The sequence below is a fragment of the Urocitellus parryii genome, chromosome 8, assembly GCF_045843805.1.
Source record: "Urocitellus parryii isolate mUroPar1 chromosome 8, mUroPar1.hap1, whole genome shotgun sequence".
NCBI lineage: Eukaryota > Metazoa > Chordata > Mammalia > Rodentia > Sciuridae > Urocitellus > Urocitellus parryii.
Genome location: NC_135538.1, coordinates 1,838,497 through 1,855,949, shown reverse-complemented (window position 1 = coordinate 1,855,949; position 17,453 = coordinate 1,838,497). Strand labels below are relative to the sequence as shown.

Here is a 17,453-nt window from a genome sequence, read left to right as displayed (position 1 = left end):
AAAAAGACAGCGGTAGCAGCATCACATGGTTTCTTAAACATTTACTAGGTAATTTATGGACAAATATATAGAGATAGTTTTGATTAAAACTCCCCGATTTTGTGTCTCACTGCTGTGCTAAGAATGAAGGAATGTAAAACTAAAAACCCTACCTTTTCACAACTGAAAATCAAGAAGATCGAGAGTGATTTGCTGGAGTTCAAACAAGTGATAAATCCTGTGCTAGGTTCTGTTTCAAGCTCCCAAGAATCACCTCCACTCCCTGATCACTGAAGGCCAGGACTGAGCATCAGACCCACTGGCAGGAGCTTCCACAGTTATCTCTTTCACCATCTTGTGGAGAAAGTCCACAGCCCTTGAGGAAGGCCGCAGGCCCACATCTCACTCACTGACTCAGAGTGGACAAAAGGTCTACAGTTTTCCTTCACCCACGAGTGAGCTCTGTGGCAGGCTCTCCCCTGTGCTTGTTGCTAAGGACATGTGGGAGCCACCGCAGAGTGTGGGGCCCAGAGTTGCGGCACCACCACTGCATACCTGGATGGAGTTGTCGTCCAACCTTTCTGTCCCAACTTCAGTCACACTCAGCTGAAGGCGGTAAAGCTTTGGCTTGTCTCTGGAGTCAGAGCCATCTGTGAAGAGAGAGGGAGAGAGCTCTGCGTGCCAAGTCTAATGTTCTTGCTATTTGAAACAAAGGACTCCCTTGGAAAAGACATTACATCTCAGCCTTCTCAGAATTTTTAAGACCTCTCCAACTTGCATCAGAGAGTTCAACAAACCAAGTGCAGAAACTTCCAAGAGAGAAGCGCACTAGCTTCTGTTTACTGTGAAGTGGGAAGACTGCCACTCACCCCACCCTCTCATCTCATAAGAGGAAATATTCCCCACCACACTGCCAGGGGCTTCGCTAGGATTCCGAGGTAAGGGAATCAGCAACAGTAAGATCATTAAAGACACGTGGGCCTTTCCTTCAGCCCAGGACCTTCACAGGGCAAACCGGCCACCTTCACGGCACACCCGGACCTCCTAGCGCACAGTCCCAGGGTGAGTTGTAGGTGTAGACTCCCAACAAGTGACTCTGACGACCATCCCTGAAGAAGACAAGCTGGTGAAGAGCTCAGTTCCTTAAGCAGAGCTGGAGTGAACAGCAGGAAGGAAGACTGGGTCTGTCTGGGTTCTGTCACTTTACCATCTCTGGACTGTCAGCACTCGTAACTTCCATGAGCGTGACTCTTCACGACAGGGGAGGGGAGGAGGTGGAGGAGGAGAGCAGGCAGTACTGTCAGGCCTCTGTCCTGTTTACGTGAGGCATATCCACTCACTCCTCAGCCACTATACCCCTGCTGGTGCAAGAGGGTATCCCCTGAAGACTTCTCTGGTTTCAGAGTTCACATGTGAGAATGCACACCTCACAGAATCCAAGAATTAGACACCATCTCAGACCCCAATGTACATACCACAACCATACTTTTCAATCCCGTGGCAAAAACAACAAGCAGTTTCCTCAAGAGGCGCTTGTGAGTCTGCCTGACCTGTTTCAGGACTCTCTGAAGAACTCCTACAATCTCATTCCCGTGATCAGGAATGTGAGCTTCAGGGCTTCAGAAGTCGGAGGTCCTTGCAGCGTGAGCGTGTGGAGTTCTGGCCAGCTGAACTCTGCTGAAGTGAATCTGAACTCTCACAGACAGGGCACCATGAATACACTAGACTCTACAAAATAGCATTCTAATGACAACTGCTTTCTATTTCTGAAATGTTTTAGAAAGCTATGACTTGTGGGTAAGCACAGAACAGCATGTGACTTTACAACACTAACCCATCTGGACATTGACCTGTCCTGATCCAGGCAAGGCATAAAGACCTCTGGGGGCTTTTCCTGGACCTGGGCACTTCCCTTCACCACCTGGAATTTTGTTCATTTTAAATGCCCTGGGCAGTTCTAAGACACACGCCTCTTCTGTGTCCAGAGCACCACACCTCTTCCTCTTAACCATGCACCATGTTTTATGAAGACTCCTACCAACCCGTCTCCCTGCTCGTCGGGCTCCTTAGTGGCCAGGCTGTACCTGGCCCTTGGCACTCAGTGAGTGTCCACACAGGCAGTTGTCCATTGGCAGTGCATGAACAGCAACTAATACTAGGTCATGCAGTCAACACAGGTGCACAGACACTATGCCAACAGAGCAGAAAGGAAGCACAGGGGACAAACATGCAAGCAGGTGAAACAAGAACAATTATTTCAATATAAAGTTAAAAATGTTAAGAACATGCCGGGCATGGTGGCACATGACTGTAATCAGGTGCTTGGGAAGCTGAGACAGGAAAATCACAAGTTCAAAGCCAGCCTCAGCAACTGTGAGGCACTAAGCAACTCAGTGAGACCCTGTTTCTAAATAAAATACAAAATAGGGCTGGGGATATGACTCAGTGGTCGAGTGCTCCTGTGTTTAATTCCCGGTATCAAAAAAAATATGTAAGAACATAAAAGATACATCTGTTAGGGGGAGACAAGAGAAATGCACACCAATATTCCTTTGAAATGTCAACCTCCGAAAGCTTCCAAAAGCTGGCCCTGAGCTGCTGTGTGCCTTTCTACATCCATGGATTTGGAAAGAGAAAGGAGGGAGAACACAAGCTGCTTCTCCAGGCTCTGCTTTCTCCCCACATTGCTACAGAAGAAATCAGAGAGGATACCTGTGCAGACCCAGAACACCCTGGTAGGGCCCAAGGCCAGTGGGCAAGTGGTGTTTGGTCCAAGGTAGGGGAGCAGGAGGAGTGAGCAGGGCGGCAGGGTCTGGGTGCCTCCTGCCCCTTCTGTGACACCTTAGGTCCTGCTCCTGACCAACAGCAGCTGATCATCTCCAAGCCAGACAGTAAGACTGCTCCCTCAACAAACACCCCAACATCCTCCCCTTCCTCTACAGACAGCCAACTTCAGCCCCAAGAACTGGAACATCTTTCTCCCAGTAGACAGCTACAGTCAACCTGGAACACCCTGGCACGCAGGTGACTCAGCAGAGTGGTCCTCCTCCCAGAAACGTGCCTCTGATACAGTGTCCCTTGTCCAAAACCATCAGGACCAGAAGTTTCAGATTTTGTATTGCTTAGGTTTGGGGGCATTTGCATGTACATGACATTCTGGAGATAGAGCCCCAGTTGAAGTATTGGCTTCCCTTGTGCCTCATATACATATGCTATGTTCCAACCTTGACCCATTACATGAGGCAGGTGTAAATTTCCATCTGCATGTGGGATTTTCAGGTGTGGAAGGCTCCACCTTAATGTGAGGGGGCAATGGACTGGCATGAACAAAGCCTACAGACACCCTAAAGGCACTTCTGTTCTCTGTCTACAGCAATGCTGCAGCCAGCTGGGCCCAGCCACAATTGCTCCCCAGGGTGAACCTGGAAAAGCAAGAGCAGCAAAATAGGCTTCTAGTCAACCAAGTGGGTTCTGACACAGGTGCTGCACAGGCGTGAACAATAGGACAGTACATTACATTTCTTGGACATGCAATAGCAGGTCATCAGTGTTATTTTGCCATGAGGTTGTTAGTGCACAGTTACAAAAGTAGTATGAAGCATAGCATTACCTTCGTAAGTGTGACAGCTGTAGTAGGCAAAGTGACTCCTTCTCCCTGGGGCTGAGACACAACCAGGACCCAGGTGAAGGCAGCATCAGCAGGACAGAAACCATGCAGAGCAGCAGAAGAGGGAAGGAGGAGAAGAGACGCAGAGGTGAACTTCAGTGAGACTCGGCTCAAAGGAAGAAAAGGTACACTTTACCCTCAGCTTTCAGAGCTGTGCAGACAAGACTACAGTAGTGCCCCAGTCAGTGTTCTAGAATCAGTGAGACTGTTAGGAAAAACAGGACAGCAGGTGAGTCACCACGTGGCAGGACAGCAACAGCGAGTGAGCTACAGAGGTCGCCACCCCGCCTGGCCGACAGCCCTGCTTAAAGAGCACATTCAGATCCACACAAAGAAAGCTGCGCCCTGCCCATCCCTCCCACAGCTGGGGCAAGCTCACACCACATATCAAAACCTCCCTCTGCATCCAGCAGGACCTCACCGAGGTTGTGTGCTTGGTTGCCCGTGTGCCCAGTCAAGATGCAGTACTTTTCCATTTATAACAAATTAATATGTGCAAATATTCTTTTCTTATGAATGGAAAAAAGATCAATTTCATTCAGCATGCAGACTGAGCAATCTGAGAACCTAGGAACACCTCATAACCTAGTGAAAGAACACAGCCTTTGGTGCAGGAAAGACCTGGCCTAGCAATCAGGCCTTCCACCAACCCTGTGGCCCTTAGGACAGCACAAAGAGCTCCAGTCCTCGGGCACCTGTAAAGAAAGAGGAAAGTTCTCCCTGGCAGCCACAGAAGGTGGAGGCCGCGCAGGCTGGAGATGGTCATTATTACAGAGCTGTGGCTATTTCCTGGCATGGGGACTCCCTGACAGGATGGTCTTAGTCACTGCTGCACTCGCAGCTCTGCCCACAGCAGGAAAGCAGCAGAGTGCCAAGACCTGCCAATCAGCATCTGGCAGAAGTAGCACAGAAATGCCATGCATCTAGGGCCCATCATCTTCCCACCCCTAAAAAAAATCTATACATTTGATTATGTGAGAAACTGAAAGTATAAAATAAGCAGCTCAAATGGGAATTCCTACTAGAATGTGAGGTTGGGTTTGATCTGCTTGGTCAGGGCTCCACCTGTATAGCCCAGAAGGTGCCCAGTGTTTAATAAGTAAGTGTCTAATAAACAAGAGAGACAAACACAGCCTGGCTCTGCTAGCCACCAGAATCAGCTTCCCACTCTTCACTTGAAAATCTCTGTTGGCTGCTTTTTATCAACTTCTCTAAGGTCTAAACATTCAAAAAAATGGTTTTAAAGAAAATAATCATAGTTTCCAGCATTTAATGAAAAAATTTTAAAGAACAGATGGTAATTTCAAAAACAAACAGCTGTCTCTCTGTCACCATGTCCTCCCTCAGGTACACAAGAACCAGCGCTTTCCTGCACATTAGAGCAGTGATCCCAGGACAGCGGTCCACACGACAGTGCTGAGGCAAAGCAGCACTGCTGCACTCCCTGGGCATCCTCGAGCATGAGGGAGTGGGGGCTGCCACCTGCAGCCCCACTGCCACCAACCAGGGTGGCATCAGCACCCTGGATAACTCCTAAGGCTGCTGGGCCACAAACACCATGTCTCTGCCGATTATAGGGAACAGCCCAAGGAACTAAACAACCTTGGAAATAAAACTAAATGGTGGAAAATCAAAGAAGAGAAAGTACAATTTCTGCCTACAGACCCACATGTTTTCTACACAACAGATGCATTTTTAGGCCACTTTTTTCCTATAATTACTAATTGGGCTGTATTTAAATGAGGTTTCTTTGGGGTGGGGAGGATGGAATAATATCTTCATAATAATACAGGTCACACAATCCTGTTTTAAATAATAAATTCCATAATTTTGGCTGAATGATAAACAAAATGCCTCCTATAGAATGCCTATGCAATATCCACCACACAGGAATGTGTCTGTGTGGAACTGCTTTAGGAACGTGGGTGCACTGCTCTATCCAAGGGACGACCACGCCATAGCTTTAGCTCAAGCACATGCTCCACGCAGGGTAAGAAAATAAACTTAAGTCTGCTACTTAAAAATCCAGATGAGCTTCTTAAATGCCCTGTTACATTTAAAGATATTCCTTTTCAACACTGTGCGCACATTATGAAGAACACACACATATACTAAATATGCCCTAGGAGGAGTAAATTTCAATTTGCTGCTTTTAGCAGATTAAGTATTTAACTAAAGTTATTTTGGGAAAAAAATTTCTTAAAAGAAAATAGACTGCTTCAAATTATCTTAAAATGCTGTACACATTATTTTAAATTTTATTTAATACTCCTTTTTGTCCAAATGAACTTTATTTTTATATATTTATGATATTAACTTTGCTTGTTATTTTAAATAAAAGTCATTTTAAGAAGATTCCTTTTTTAAAAAGTAAGTAGTCTGGAAATGTTAAGTCAGCCAACAGCAAAGACACATTAATATGATACATTAAAAAGCAGAAACAGTCAAAGCTAAAAATGCCCATTTTTAACACTCTCTGGCATGACCAGCTTCCTCACCTGGGCTTAACTCCACTAAGTAGGGCAGCTTCTCAGGGGGGAGAGCAGATCCGTAGCCTGAGCTGTCTGCTCTCTCCTTCCCCTTCAGTGGCTTCCCTTCCACAAGCTTCTTCGATTTCTTTGGGATGTAGTCTGATGGCCTCCTCTTCAACTGAAAGACTAAAATCCCTGGAACAGGAAAATTGGGAACCATCAGCCAGACAGTCTGGTGTGTAGGTGCTGATGAGCAGTCAAATGCCCAGACATTTATCAAGATGGTCCATCTTAGTAACCTCTACTGAGGAACAAGTAGGCGAAGGCTCGTCCAAGTTACAGGTTTACTCAGTGAAGGAAGCACTAGCCTCTGGTGAGCTGCAATGGCTCCAGCAAACACTGCAAGGATCTTTCAATTAACAATGGGCTTCCAAGGGCATCTTCTGCTGCAAAATGCACATCAGTGTGAGAGGATCCGAGTCTTACACTGGTGGATAGCCCATGGTCAGTGACTATCCCCCCCCCCCCACACACACACAACCTATTTTAGTTGAGCTGATTTTGATTTAATTCAAATGAATAAATCAGAATTCAAAGCAATTTTTCTTTAATGAAGTTTACCTTTGTACCATCCAGAAAAGTGCTAAGTGTGTGTTTTAATGAAGTTAGAAATCTACTTGCTGAGGTGTTTGCTTGTAGGTATTTTTAAAGTTGTCAACCTATGTTTAATACTGATACGATCTAACTGGCAATGAATTTTTATGTCTTTATTGGTGCAAAAGCCCCCACTACTTAAAATTAAAGCCCAATTAACTTATGATGCAACTCTGAAAGTTAAAAACCCATGTTTAATAAAATAAAACCCACAGCTTTAAGCCATCACTGTTTTGAAATAATTAGGGGAAATTATTTGAACAATGCCAAGGATGAATTCATTACAAGTTGAGCATCCCTGATCTAAAAATCTAAAATCCAAAATGCTACAAGTTCCCAAACCTTCTGAGTGCCAGCGTTTAACTGGTGGAAGGCAAAATGCAGGTGCACTGAAACAGTGCCCAATGGCACCTGCAGCTGTGTGTGAGGTGCACACCACATGAATTTCATGTTTATAGCTGGATCTCATGTCTAAGATATCTCATTATAAAAATGCAAATGTTCTAAACCTTAAAAAAAAATTTCAAAATCCAAAAACTCTGACCCTAAGCATTTCAGATAAGGAATACTCAGCCTGTTATCTGAAATGACCACAATACTGGGCAATATGTAGGGTTGTAGGTTACTTTCACTAGCATAACAAATCTGTCCAAATGCCATAATTCATCAGATCAGTTTAGAAAGTGTTTCACTGCTAACAGGTAACAAAGACCTTGAGCACTACTAATAGTCTGGTGTCTTCCTGAGACATGGTTTTCACCTGTAGTATCACTGTGCAAGATCTGTGCAGGAGACTCAGAGGAGTTGAGCCTGGTCCCACAGACCATGGCACCATGGAGGAGCTACCCAACAAGCCCACAGAGGAGGAGGAACACCATGCAACAAAGAGCCATCAGAAACCATTCATGCAGACATCTGCATCATCTGGTGAACAACAGGTGGGCCATGCGTAATCTGAGGTATCACAGAGGTAATCTCTAATAGTGAAGTCTACCTTTGTCACTTGGCCATTCCCTGAAGATCTGTAAAGGACACTCTTCATCATCAAGGATAATTTCTTTAGCACCTCTTTCATCAGAATGCTGGGCTCCAGGGGGAAGCATAACCTAAAGAAAAATAATTAACAGTGAATATGCCTATAAGGTAAATTAGCAGGCATTTTTAATGTTACTGAATGAATATAATGTCACTGTGATATGGGTGAGGTGTTGTACACCTGTGATCTCAGTTGAGATAAGGCTGAGGCAAGAGGATTAAGTTCAAGGCCAGCCTGGGCTACTTAGTAAGACCCTGTCTCAAAATAAAATAAAAATGGCCAGAGATATAGCTCATGGCAAGCATGAGGCCCTTGCTTCATTCCCCAATACCAAAAAGAAAAGTTTCTGTAGAATGAAATTGATCATGCATAATAAACAATTTTCACTAATCATAAAAATCAAATCATCCACAAATATGAAAGAAATAGTTTTAAATAAATAGTTCAGTCAACTGATTGAGCAGTTTTTATTCACTTGGCCTCTAAAATGGACTAATCTTGAGTATTTTTATTCGTTACAAACTTGTATATGGAAAGATCATACGTGAGAGCTAATCCCTAAGTAACTTCCTGAGGCAAGACCACTTCCTCATGGCAGTCTTCAACTTCTCCAGTCCCTGGCCCATCTTTTCACTCCAACAACTCTCTCTAAAGCAGTTTCAGACAACATGTCACTCAAAACCAGGTCAGTTTCCTGTACTTGTAGCTATGTCTTGATGATCAGAGTCTAATCAGATTATGTGATACATGCATGACCATTTGTTCTACACACATGTAAGCAACTGTTTTGTGATAGTATGCTTACTTGTACTCTCAACAGATAATGCTGCTGCTTCTTACTATGTGTTCTGACTAGCCAAACACGTTTTCCTAATCACCCAAGAAAGCCTGAGATGGAGAAGACAGTGGCAACTGCCACTCATCTTGTGGCCCTGCACATACTGCAGAGTCTATGCATCCTTGTCACTCCATTCAGGGACATCAGGAACCACAAAGAGAAGGAAAGCCAGAGAATCCAAGCCCATTTCTACAATTACCGTGAAAGTGCACCCTAATAGGCCTCACCACCAGACATGTCACCTTACTCACAGACCCAGTGGGTCGCACTCCTGTAGAACCTTGTCATGACTCTCCACAGGGCTTCAGGTTGCCCTGAAGAAGTAAAGCTGTTACAGTACTGCACTCCAGCTTTTTAATCCAACTTCCTGGCCTAGCGCACACACTGCCTTGGGACTTTATTTCCACTCAACTCCATTGCCTCAATCTCTTTCACACAACTTCTGAGCCAAGCCACATTGAGGTATGTGCACTTCACAACCAGGTCATGTTCCTCAGGCTTCCAGCACCCCTCTGGCCACCTTTCACATCTGGCCAACATCCACTCATCCTGCAGCTGGGGCTCAGCAATTTTTTTTTTTAAGTTGCAGATTGACACAATACCTTTATTTATTTATTTTTATGTGGTATTGAGAGGTTGGAACCCAGTGCCTCACAAGTGCTAGGAAAGTGCTCTACCACTGAGCCACAACCCCAGCCCCGGGGGCTTATTAGCATTTTGAAGAGCTTTTGCCAACCTCACTTCAACTGAGAAGCCCTGTTGTTTCCTGGCCTTTCTATCCCCCTTAACTATAAGCTCTTCCACAGGAAGCCTGAGCACCTGCCTTCACAAAAGCCTTCTCTGAAGAGTGAGCTGAGAAGTGGAAGCAGGCCAGGTGTCCATCCACAGGGACATGGCTCATGACTGGTGTGACTACACACTGACACTACTCAAAGCACACAACAAACTGGACAAGACCAAAGCCTCCATGTAAGTCCGAAGCCAAGCAACAGGGTCCTGACTGTATGCCGCTGGTCACGGGGCAATTCTAGAAAATGCACAGCCCATGGCAACAGACAAGGTGAGCACGAGGGAGGGACAGGTCCCAAAGAGGCAAGAGGAGCCCTCTGAGATGAAGGGCAGTCAGTGGAACCCTCATAAGCTCAGAGCTCAGACTGCAAACGTGGGGTTTGCTGAACTTCATTCCTTAATAATTTACTAAATTTTCATTATTCAACAATTGCTTGCTGAGATAGGAAAAAGGGGGCAGCTATGTTTTAAAATCTACTCAGCTTCGATTCTGACAGAAAGATCATAGTAGGTCGGTCTATGGCTGTGGCTGACTCAGAAATTAAGGCAAGAGTCCGAGGCAGCAGGACTGCAAGTTCAAAGCCAGCCTCAATAAAAGTGAGGTACTAAGCAACTCACTGAGACCTTGTCTCTAAATAAAATACAAAATAGGGCTAGGGATGTGGTCAAGAGCCCCTGAGTTCAATCCCTGGTACTCTGGCACCACCCCCACCACCCTGCCAAAAATTAAGTTAACTATGTACGCAAAATTAAAAATGACATGATGTACAACAAAATGTGAATGGTATGATTATCATTTGGTGACAAAATTTTGAGCTATCCTTATTTTCTTCAATTCGCCTTTTCACATTTTTATCTTTTATAACAGGAACATGTATTATTTTGTAATGGAACAGAGATTGCTATTTCTTTTATGTGGATCTAACACATGGTTTCACCATGTCAGATTCTACATGATGCAGTGGGAGAGAAAATCAGCAGAGCTGTTACAATTGCCTCTAAACCCAAACTCCTGAGCAAGGTGCTACTGGGAAGAATAGCACTCCAGTTACATACCTGAGCAATGCAGTACTCCTTAGGATTTTCTTTTTCCAGACCATATTTCTCTAAAGCTTCCGCCACAGCAAAGTCTGCAGGATCCGTAGTAGACAGTAGGATTGTCTTATAGGGAATGTTTGGTTTTAAACTATCTGCATAAATTCTCAACGTTCCACCTGAAAAAATATTTTGACACCTTTGAGTACAACTTTATTTCACACCAATGACAGGGACATCAGACATCTGCAGCAGCATAGGAGAAGGCTCTCAAGTACCAACTGCGATGGTGCACAGGCAGCCTTAGCACCGCCACTACGCTTTCAGCCCCCACAGGAAGACCTGCACCAAAGGAAGCTACTGCAGAGAGTGGGGGCAACCCTGAAGGAGAAGGCTGCACCCGTTCTCTCTCCACACCAGAGCCTTCTCCCCCAGGTGCAGCCCTGCTCCTGCTCCTGCTCCCACTTCTGCACTTGAGCATCACTCAACCTGTTCCTCCACTTCCACTTCCTGAACCTCGATCTGAAGTAAATGAAAAATTAAACCCACTAAGCAGATCCTCTTTTAAAAAATGAATACGAATGAGGAGATCTCAGGTGCACAAGCCCAAAGACTTTTCATGAGGGGTGTGCCAACAGAGCAGGGCTCTTTAATTCCTCGATAGAAATGACATTCTAGTTTGTACTAACTGTGAACTCATTTGAGGGGGGGAAAAAAATCAGCCAGAGCAGAGCACTCTGGCACCCTGAGGTTCTGTTGGTTCTTATTCATGAAAATCCACAAATGCACACGTGGTGTACTATTGCCACTCCTAGGAGTCCGCATTCTACTTATGGCCCAGGCTCGATAAGCACAAAATCCCCATCTACAGGAGAGAGCCTGAGGAAAGAAGGTAACAGGCTCCATGTCCCCATACCAAAGCATGATGTGCACATGCTCCTGTCTTCAGTCTTCAGTTTTCCCACCTATTAGGAGCTTCCCAGAGGTCTGAGGATCTCTTGGAGCAAGTTCTGAATCTCCATGACTCCCTAGGCCTCTGAATTCTGAAGCAATTATTCTGGCTGCTGAGTACTTCCCATGTTCCCTTCTTCAACTACTCTAGCATGAACCACATCTTGGTGATTGAGTCACAGTAAATTATAGTCTCCTAAGAATCTGGGAGACCACACCAGTGTAAGGATGTGAACCTGCTAGGCCCAGCCCCCTTATCTGGTGGAGATAAGGCTGCCAGCATATCTCCACCACGGGCACCCTCACACCAGCCAGAGCTGAGGACATGCGTCCTCTAAGACTCCCATTCTGGATGGGAGGTAGAATGCAGGGGAGAGAACTAACAAGAGAACAGATGCTGCGAGATGGCGATTCACATGTAAAACAGGAAGTATGGCTATGAGAGAGTGAGCAGCCAGGGATTCCTAAGCTTGGGGAATTGCCAAGGCCACTGAGACCTGAGGGACTTGACAGGGGAGCTTCCTGAGCAGGGCACCTATTCGTGCCAAGGCCCTTGGTTGATGAAGGCCTAGCTGGGCTCACTGGTCAGGGTGGATAAGGTGAGGGGAAAGGGGGAAGATACAGTCAGAGACTGGCTGAGATCAGATCACACAGGACTTCCTGACCTGATCATGACCTTGGGTTTTATTCTAGTTAGAGTTTTGAGAATGAGTGTGAGCATGTGTACCAATGCATGCAAACATCTCTACCCATGGGCACCTGCAGGGAGGAAGGCAAAATACCAGTGAACAAAAAGGACTCCAGCTTTGGGCAAAGGAGGGCAACTTCAGGAGTGAGCCAGAACAAGGCATGTGTCCACCTACTGGGACACTTCCCCTCCTAAGCTACGATCTGCCCCAGATGCAGATTTGAAAAAATCTATAAGCCATGTGTGTACGGCAGGACAGGCATGAAGTGTACAGACAGGCCCAGGTGGCATCTTCATGTTGCACACCAGACAACCAGGGAGACCAAGACCTGCTCTAAAAACTGACAAGATGAGTCTGCAACCTCACTGAGATGTCCACAGAAAAATACAAATGCATTTGACAAAATTATACTATGTGAATGTGTAAATACACCACAGTGAATTCCACCTTCACATATATCTATAACACACTGATTAAAAATGAATAAACAAGTGGAAGGAAGACTACAGAATAGAGGAAGGTCACTGCAGAAGATGACTGGAAGGAGGGGGTGGGAAGAGGTGGCACCGGGAACTGAAATGGAGGAAATTAAAACCCATGGGTGTATGATTATGTCAAAATGAACCCAACTATTGTGATAATAAGAGCAAATAAAGTAAATTGCAATGGGCTGACACCTAATTTTTGTTTAAAAAATGTACATTTTCTAAATCCTCAAAAATTCCTTTTTGATCCCAAAGTTACAGACTATTTTCACTATTTGGTCTGGAAAAAAATTATGGATGAAATTTACCAGGTCACTTTAAAAATCAGCATGGGTCCCACAGATGATTTAATCCTGAGCCACTTGGTACTCTTTTAAAAAAGACATCACAATGAGGCAGTTGTACAATTCATATTCTTGTGGCCAAATGAATTCAGTTATTGGATAGAATTACTTTTATTACTATCTGAATATTTTAGAACATCTGTCTAAAATGATGATTCAGTTTTAGTATAGTGAATGTTGAGTCTTTATGAAACACTAAAAAGCAATAAACAGGTACAGTCCAATTTAAGAGATTTCTAGTTTTATAAGCACAAAACTATGTTTTCAGAGCACAGATATACCCTCCCACACATGACAAGGAAGGAGAAAGTGAAGAGGAGGACTAAAGTCCATCACGTCAGTTCTAAGACCGACAGATGCATTATTTCCCCATTTTGAAAATGAACACACTGAGGTTCAGTTTGTGCACAGGTTTCCAATGCACCCTAACTCCAGGCCCATGTCTTTCTGTAGTGCCCCAATGCTCCCAGGATTGTGTGCCGAGAACTGGTAGACAAAGGAGTGACTCTCCAGAAATTCTTACAGTTAATGAATGTCTCAGTGAGAAAACCCAAGACAACAATTGGTAGAATATCTGCACCACCAATCAATTAACTGAGGTATACAGAGCATTTTGGGGCCAACTGCACTTTGAAGACCTCACAGGGGGAACACACTTGCATGTTAAAAGCCTGACAAGTGCAGTACAAGCCTGTTCGCATGGAAGACTTACCCTCAGTTGAGCCAGTGGCTACTGGAGGCTATCAGGTCCATTTTTCAAAGTAATTAATTCATTAAAACAGACAGACAACAACTTGAATTTAATACTTTTGAGTTCCTTAATATTAACCATAAAGAGTGGAGTTTTTTCAAGATGGCAGAATAGAGGAGATCACTTTCCTGGCTGATCCATGGTGTGAAACCAAGAAAGCAGACAGGCAACTTCTGAGGAAGGCAGGTGAGAAAAAAAGGACTTTACTGGGAATTAATACTGGACCTTCAAAGCAGATTCGGGACTCAGGAGGTCGGATATAATAAAATAAGGAAGAAATCCCCAGCTCCACTCCTGCTGCCACAAGCTAAGACACTATCCAGAGTGGGCCCACTGCAAGCCAGGTGGAGGATAAAGGAATTAGGCAAAAGAGGAAATTACAGGATACAAATGGTAAAAGAAGAGTTCCAACTATCCTATTTGCTGATGACATGACCCTATACCTAGAGGACCCAAAAAACTCCACCACAGAACTTCTAGAACTCATAGAATAATTTAGTAAGTAGAAGGATACAAAATTAACACCTACAAACCAATTGCACTCCTATATACCAATGATGAATCAACTGAAAGAGAAATTAAACCAATCATTCCATTCACAATAGCCTCAAAAAAATAAAACATTTGGGAATCAATCTAACAAAAGAGGTGGAAGATTTCTACAATGAAAACTACAGAACACTAAAGAAAGAAATTAAAGGAGACCTTTGAAGATGGGAAAATCTCCCATGTTCTTAGAGAGGCAGAATTAATATTGTCAAAATGGCCATACTTCCCAAAGCACTATACAGATTTTATGCAATTCCTATTAAAATTCCAATGACTTTCTTCCTAGAAACAGAAAAAAAGCAGTCATGAAATTCATTTGAAAAAATAAGAGGCCCACAATACCCACAGCAATCCTCAGTGAGAAAAATGGAAGTAGAAGCACAATACCAGACCCTAAGTTATACCACAGAGCTACAGTGACAGAAACGGCATGGCACGGGCACCAAAGCAGACATGAAGACCAGTGGGACAGAAAAGATACAGTTATCTCGCACTAGACAAAGGCACCATAAGCATGTACTGGAGAATAAACAGATAGCCTCTTCAGCCTCTTCAACAAATGGTACCAGGAAAACTGGAAATCCATAGGTAGCAACATGAAATTGAACCCGTATCTCTCACCCTGCACAAAACTCAACTTGAAATGGATCAAGGACCCAGGCACTAGACCAGAAACCCTGCACCTTCTAGAAGAAAATGTAGGACCCACTCTCCAACACGTTGGCTTAGGAATCGAATTGCTTAACAAGACTCCAAAAGTGCAAGAAGTAAAATCAAGAATCAATAAATTGGGTTGTAGAAACTAAAAAGCTTCTTCACAGCAAAGGAAAGAATACAGAATGAGAAGAGAGAGCCCACAGAATGGGAGAATATCTTTACCACAGGTACCTCAGATAGAGCACTAATCTCCAGGATATGTAAAGAACTCAAAAACGTAACCCCCAAAATACAAATAACACAATCAATAAATAGGCAAAAGCTCTGAACAAGCACTTCACAGAAGAAGAAATACAAATAGTCAACAAACGTATGGGAAAATGTTCAACATTTCTAGCAATTAGAGAAATACAAATTCCATGTCATTCCAGTCAGAATGGCAATTATCAAGAATACAAGAAACAATAAATGTTGGTAAGGATGTGGGGAAAAATGTTCACTCATACATTGCTGGTGGGACTGCAAATTGGTGCAAGTACTAAGGAAAGCGATATGGAGACTCCTCAGAAAACGTGAAAAGGAACCACCATCTGACCTAGTTATCCCACTCCTTGGCTTATAACCAAAGGACTTAAAAGCACCATACTCAGTGACACAGCCGCATCAATGTTTATTAGCCACTCAATTCACAATAGCTAAGCTATGGAACCAACCCAGGTGCCCTTCAAGAGATGAATAGATAAAGAAAATGTGGTATATAAATAAACAGAATATTACTTAGACACAAAAAAGAATGACTTTTGCTAGTAAATGGATGGAACTGGAGACTCTCATGCTAAGTAAAATAAGCCAATGCAGAAAACTAATGGCTGGATGTTCTCTCTGATACAACAAGGGAGGCAGGGAATAGAAAGTCAGTGGATTAGACAAAGGAGAATGAAGGAAGAGAGGGAAATGGAAAAGGAAAGACAATAGAATGAACTGGACATAACTTTCCTGTGTTCATGTATGAATATGTGACCAGCAAAACTCCACACCATGTACATCCACAAGAATAGGATCCTAATTAAAATAAGTTCTACTCCATGTATGTATAATGTGTCAAAATACACTCTACTGTCATGTATATCTAAAAACAAATAATAATTTTTTAAAAACTACAAATAGCTGCTTTGCCCACAGCATTTACTTTCTTAAAATGTTTTCCTGGGAATCTAACATATATAAAAATGTTCCTTTTGTGCCCAGCCATCCCTTTAATAGAGAAGCTCTGCTTGCGAATTCTACTGTTTCTACTCTGAATTCCTGGGGTCTTTTTTCTATTTTCTTCCTGGGCCCCTAGAACACTGCCTAACTGTTCTGCTTGCTGTTGTTTTTCATCACCAGTACGCTTTCTCTCCAACGAGCCTCACCCACACCCATACAGATAACCTTCTCCACCTCCATCGGACACCAAAGAGCTGGGCTCTAGTTCAGTCACTGAGTCACCAGCCCAAAGATACCCCACACGATGCCAGCACCTCACCTGACACAGGTTAACCCATCTTCCACCCCAAACATTCCCTCGCTCCACAGCCCATCAACCTCTGTCCAACACTGCTGAGTAAAACCCAGTCTTCATGGGGCCCAGTATTCCACCCTCCAACATCCCTCTATGCGCTGTGTCCTCTGCCTCCTACGGGCAACACAGGCTTTCCTAGATCTGCTGCGTCTACTCACGATTCCCTCAAATCCAGCTTCTATGCTGCCTCCACAATCATCTCTCTAGATCTGAAGCTGAGGCTAAATTCAAAGCTTTTCAAATCCCTAGCTTAAAACTCTTCAGTAGCTCATTGACAATGCCCATCAAAATTTCCTATCAAAATACCCAGACATCAGTGGAATATAGGTATGAGCATCTGGGAGTACCAGCTAAGGGACATGCAAAAAGCTTCCTATTTTCTTAAAAAATGTACATACATGTTACATTTAACACACTAATGTGGATTAGAAGGTTTAAATAAACACTCAAGTGACTTATAAAAATTGATACTGCAAGCCAGCTTTTAATTGCGACTCACATGCACCTGAACTTGTGCTTGGGGCTCCTCCAAGGAGCAACGGACTCTGCTCATTTCAGGGACACCTCAGGCTCCTTCCTCTGGCCAGTACCTTCAGGTCTGACAGAGGCTGGCACAGGGAGGTATTTCTGAATACTCCTCTTGAGCTTTTTAAAATTTTTGCTTCTTCATATTTCTCTGCCTTTTTTGGTTGCATGTAGTTATAAATCATGACAAATTCTTGATAGAACACGGGACACATTTAAACAAAAAAATCTTGGTTCTCAAAAATGCCTTATTAAAATATTTAAAGAATCAAGAAGTCCCTCCTGCTCCAAGTCCTAGTCTGTTTGTTTGTTTGTTTGAAGTCACCAGTCCTACAATTCCTGTGAAGTATCTAATTAAGACTTGTTTTCAGTGCACTGAGGATAGAAACAAGGCCCCGTGCTGGGGCGGCTGGGGTGGCAAGCTGGAGCCGTCTGGAACCCACGCTGAAATGTGCTAGAGCCCCGAGTCCTC

At 44.0% G+C, this 17,453-nt stretch overlaps 1 protein-coding gene across 12 annotated transcripts in view; it reads right to left on the bottom strand.

The window, feature by feature from the left end:
* Positions 1–17,453, bottom strand: part of Afdn (afadin, adherens junction formation factor) — a 125,246-nt gene that overhangs the window by 61,954 nt on the left and 45,839 nt on the right. For 7 of the 12 annotated variants that reach the window (XM_026380852.2, XM_026380854.2, XM_026380856.2 and 4 more), the window contains exons 6-10: positions 10,491–10,648; positions 7,766–7,877; positions 6,145–6,312; positions 3,590–3,640; positions 535–629 (exon numbers count right to left, since the gene is read on the bottom strand). In XM_026380852.2, the coding sequence (XP_026236637.1) occupies positions 535–629; positions 3,590–3,640; positions 6,145–6,312; positions 7,766–7,877; positions 10,491–10,648 (584 nt within the window). The remainder of the gene's footprint in view (positions 1–534; positions 630–3,589; positions 3,641–6,144; positions 6,313–7,765; positions 7,878–10,490; positions 10,649–17,453) is intronic. The other 5 variants (XM_026380858.2, XM_077801993.1, XM_077801994.1 and 2 more) reach the window with 1 other exon arrangement.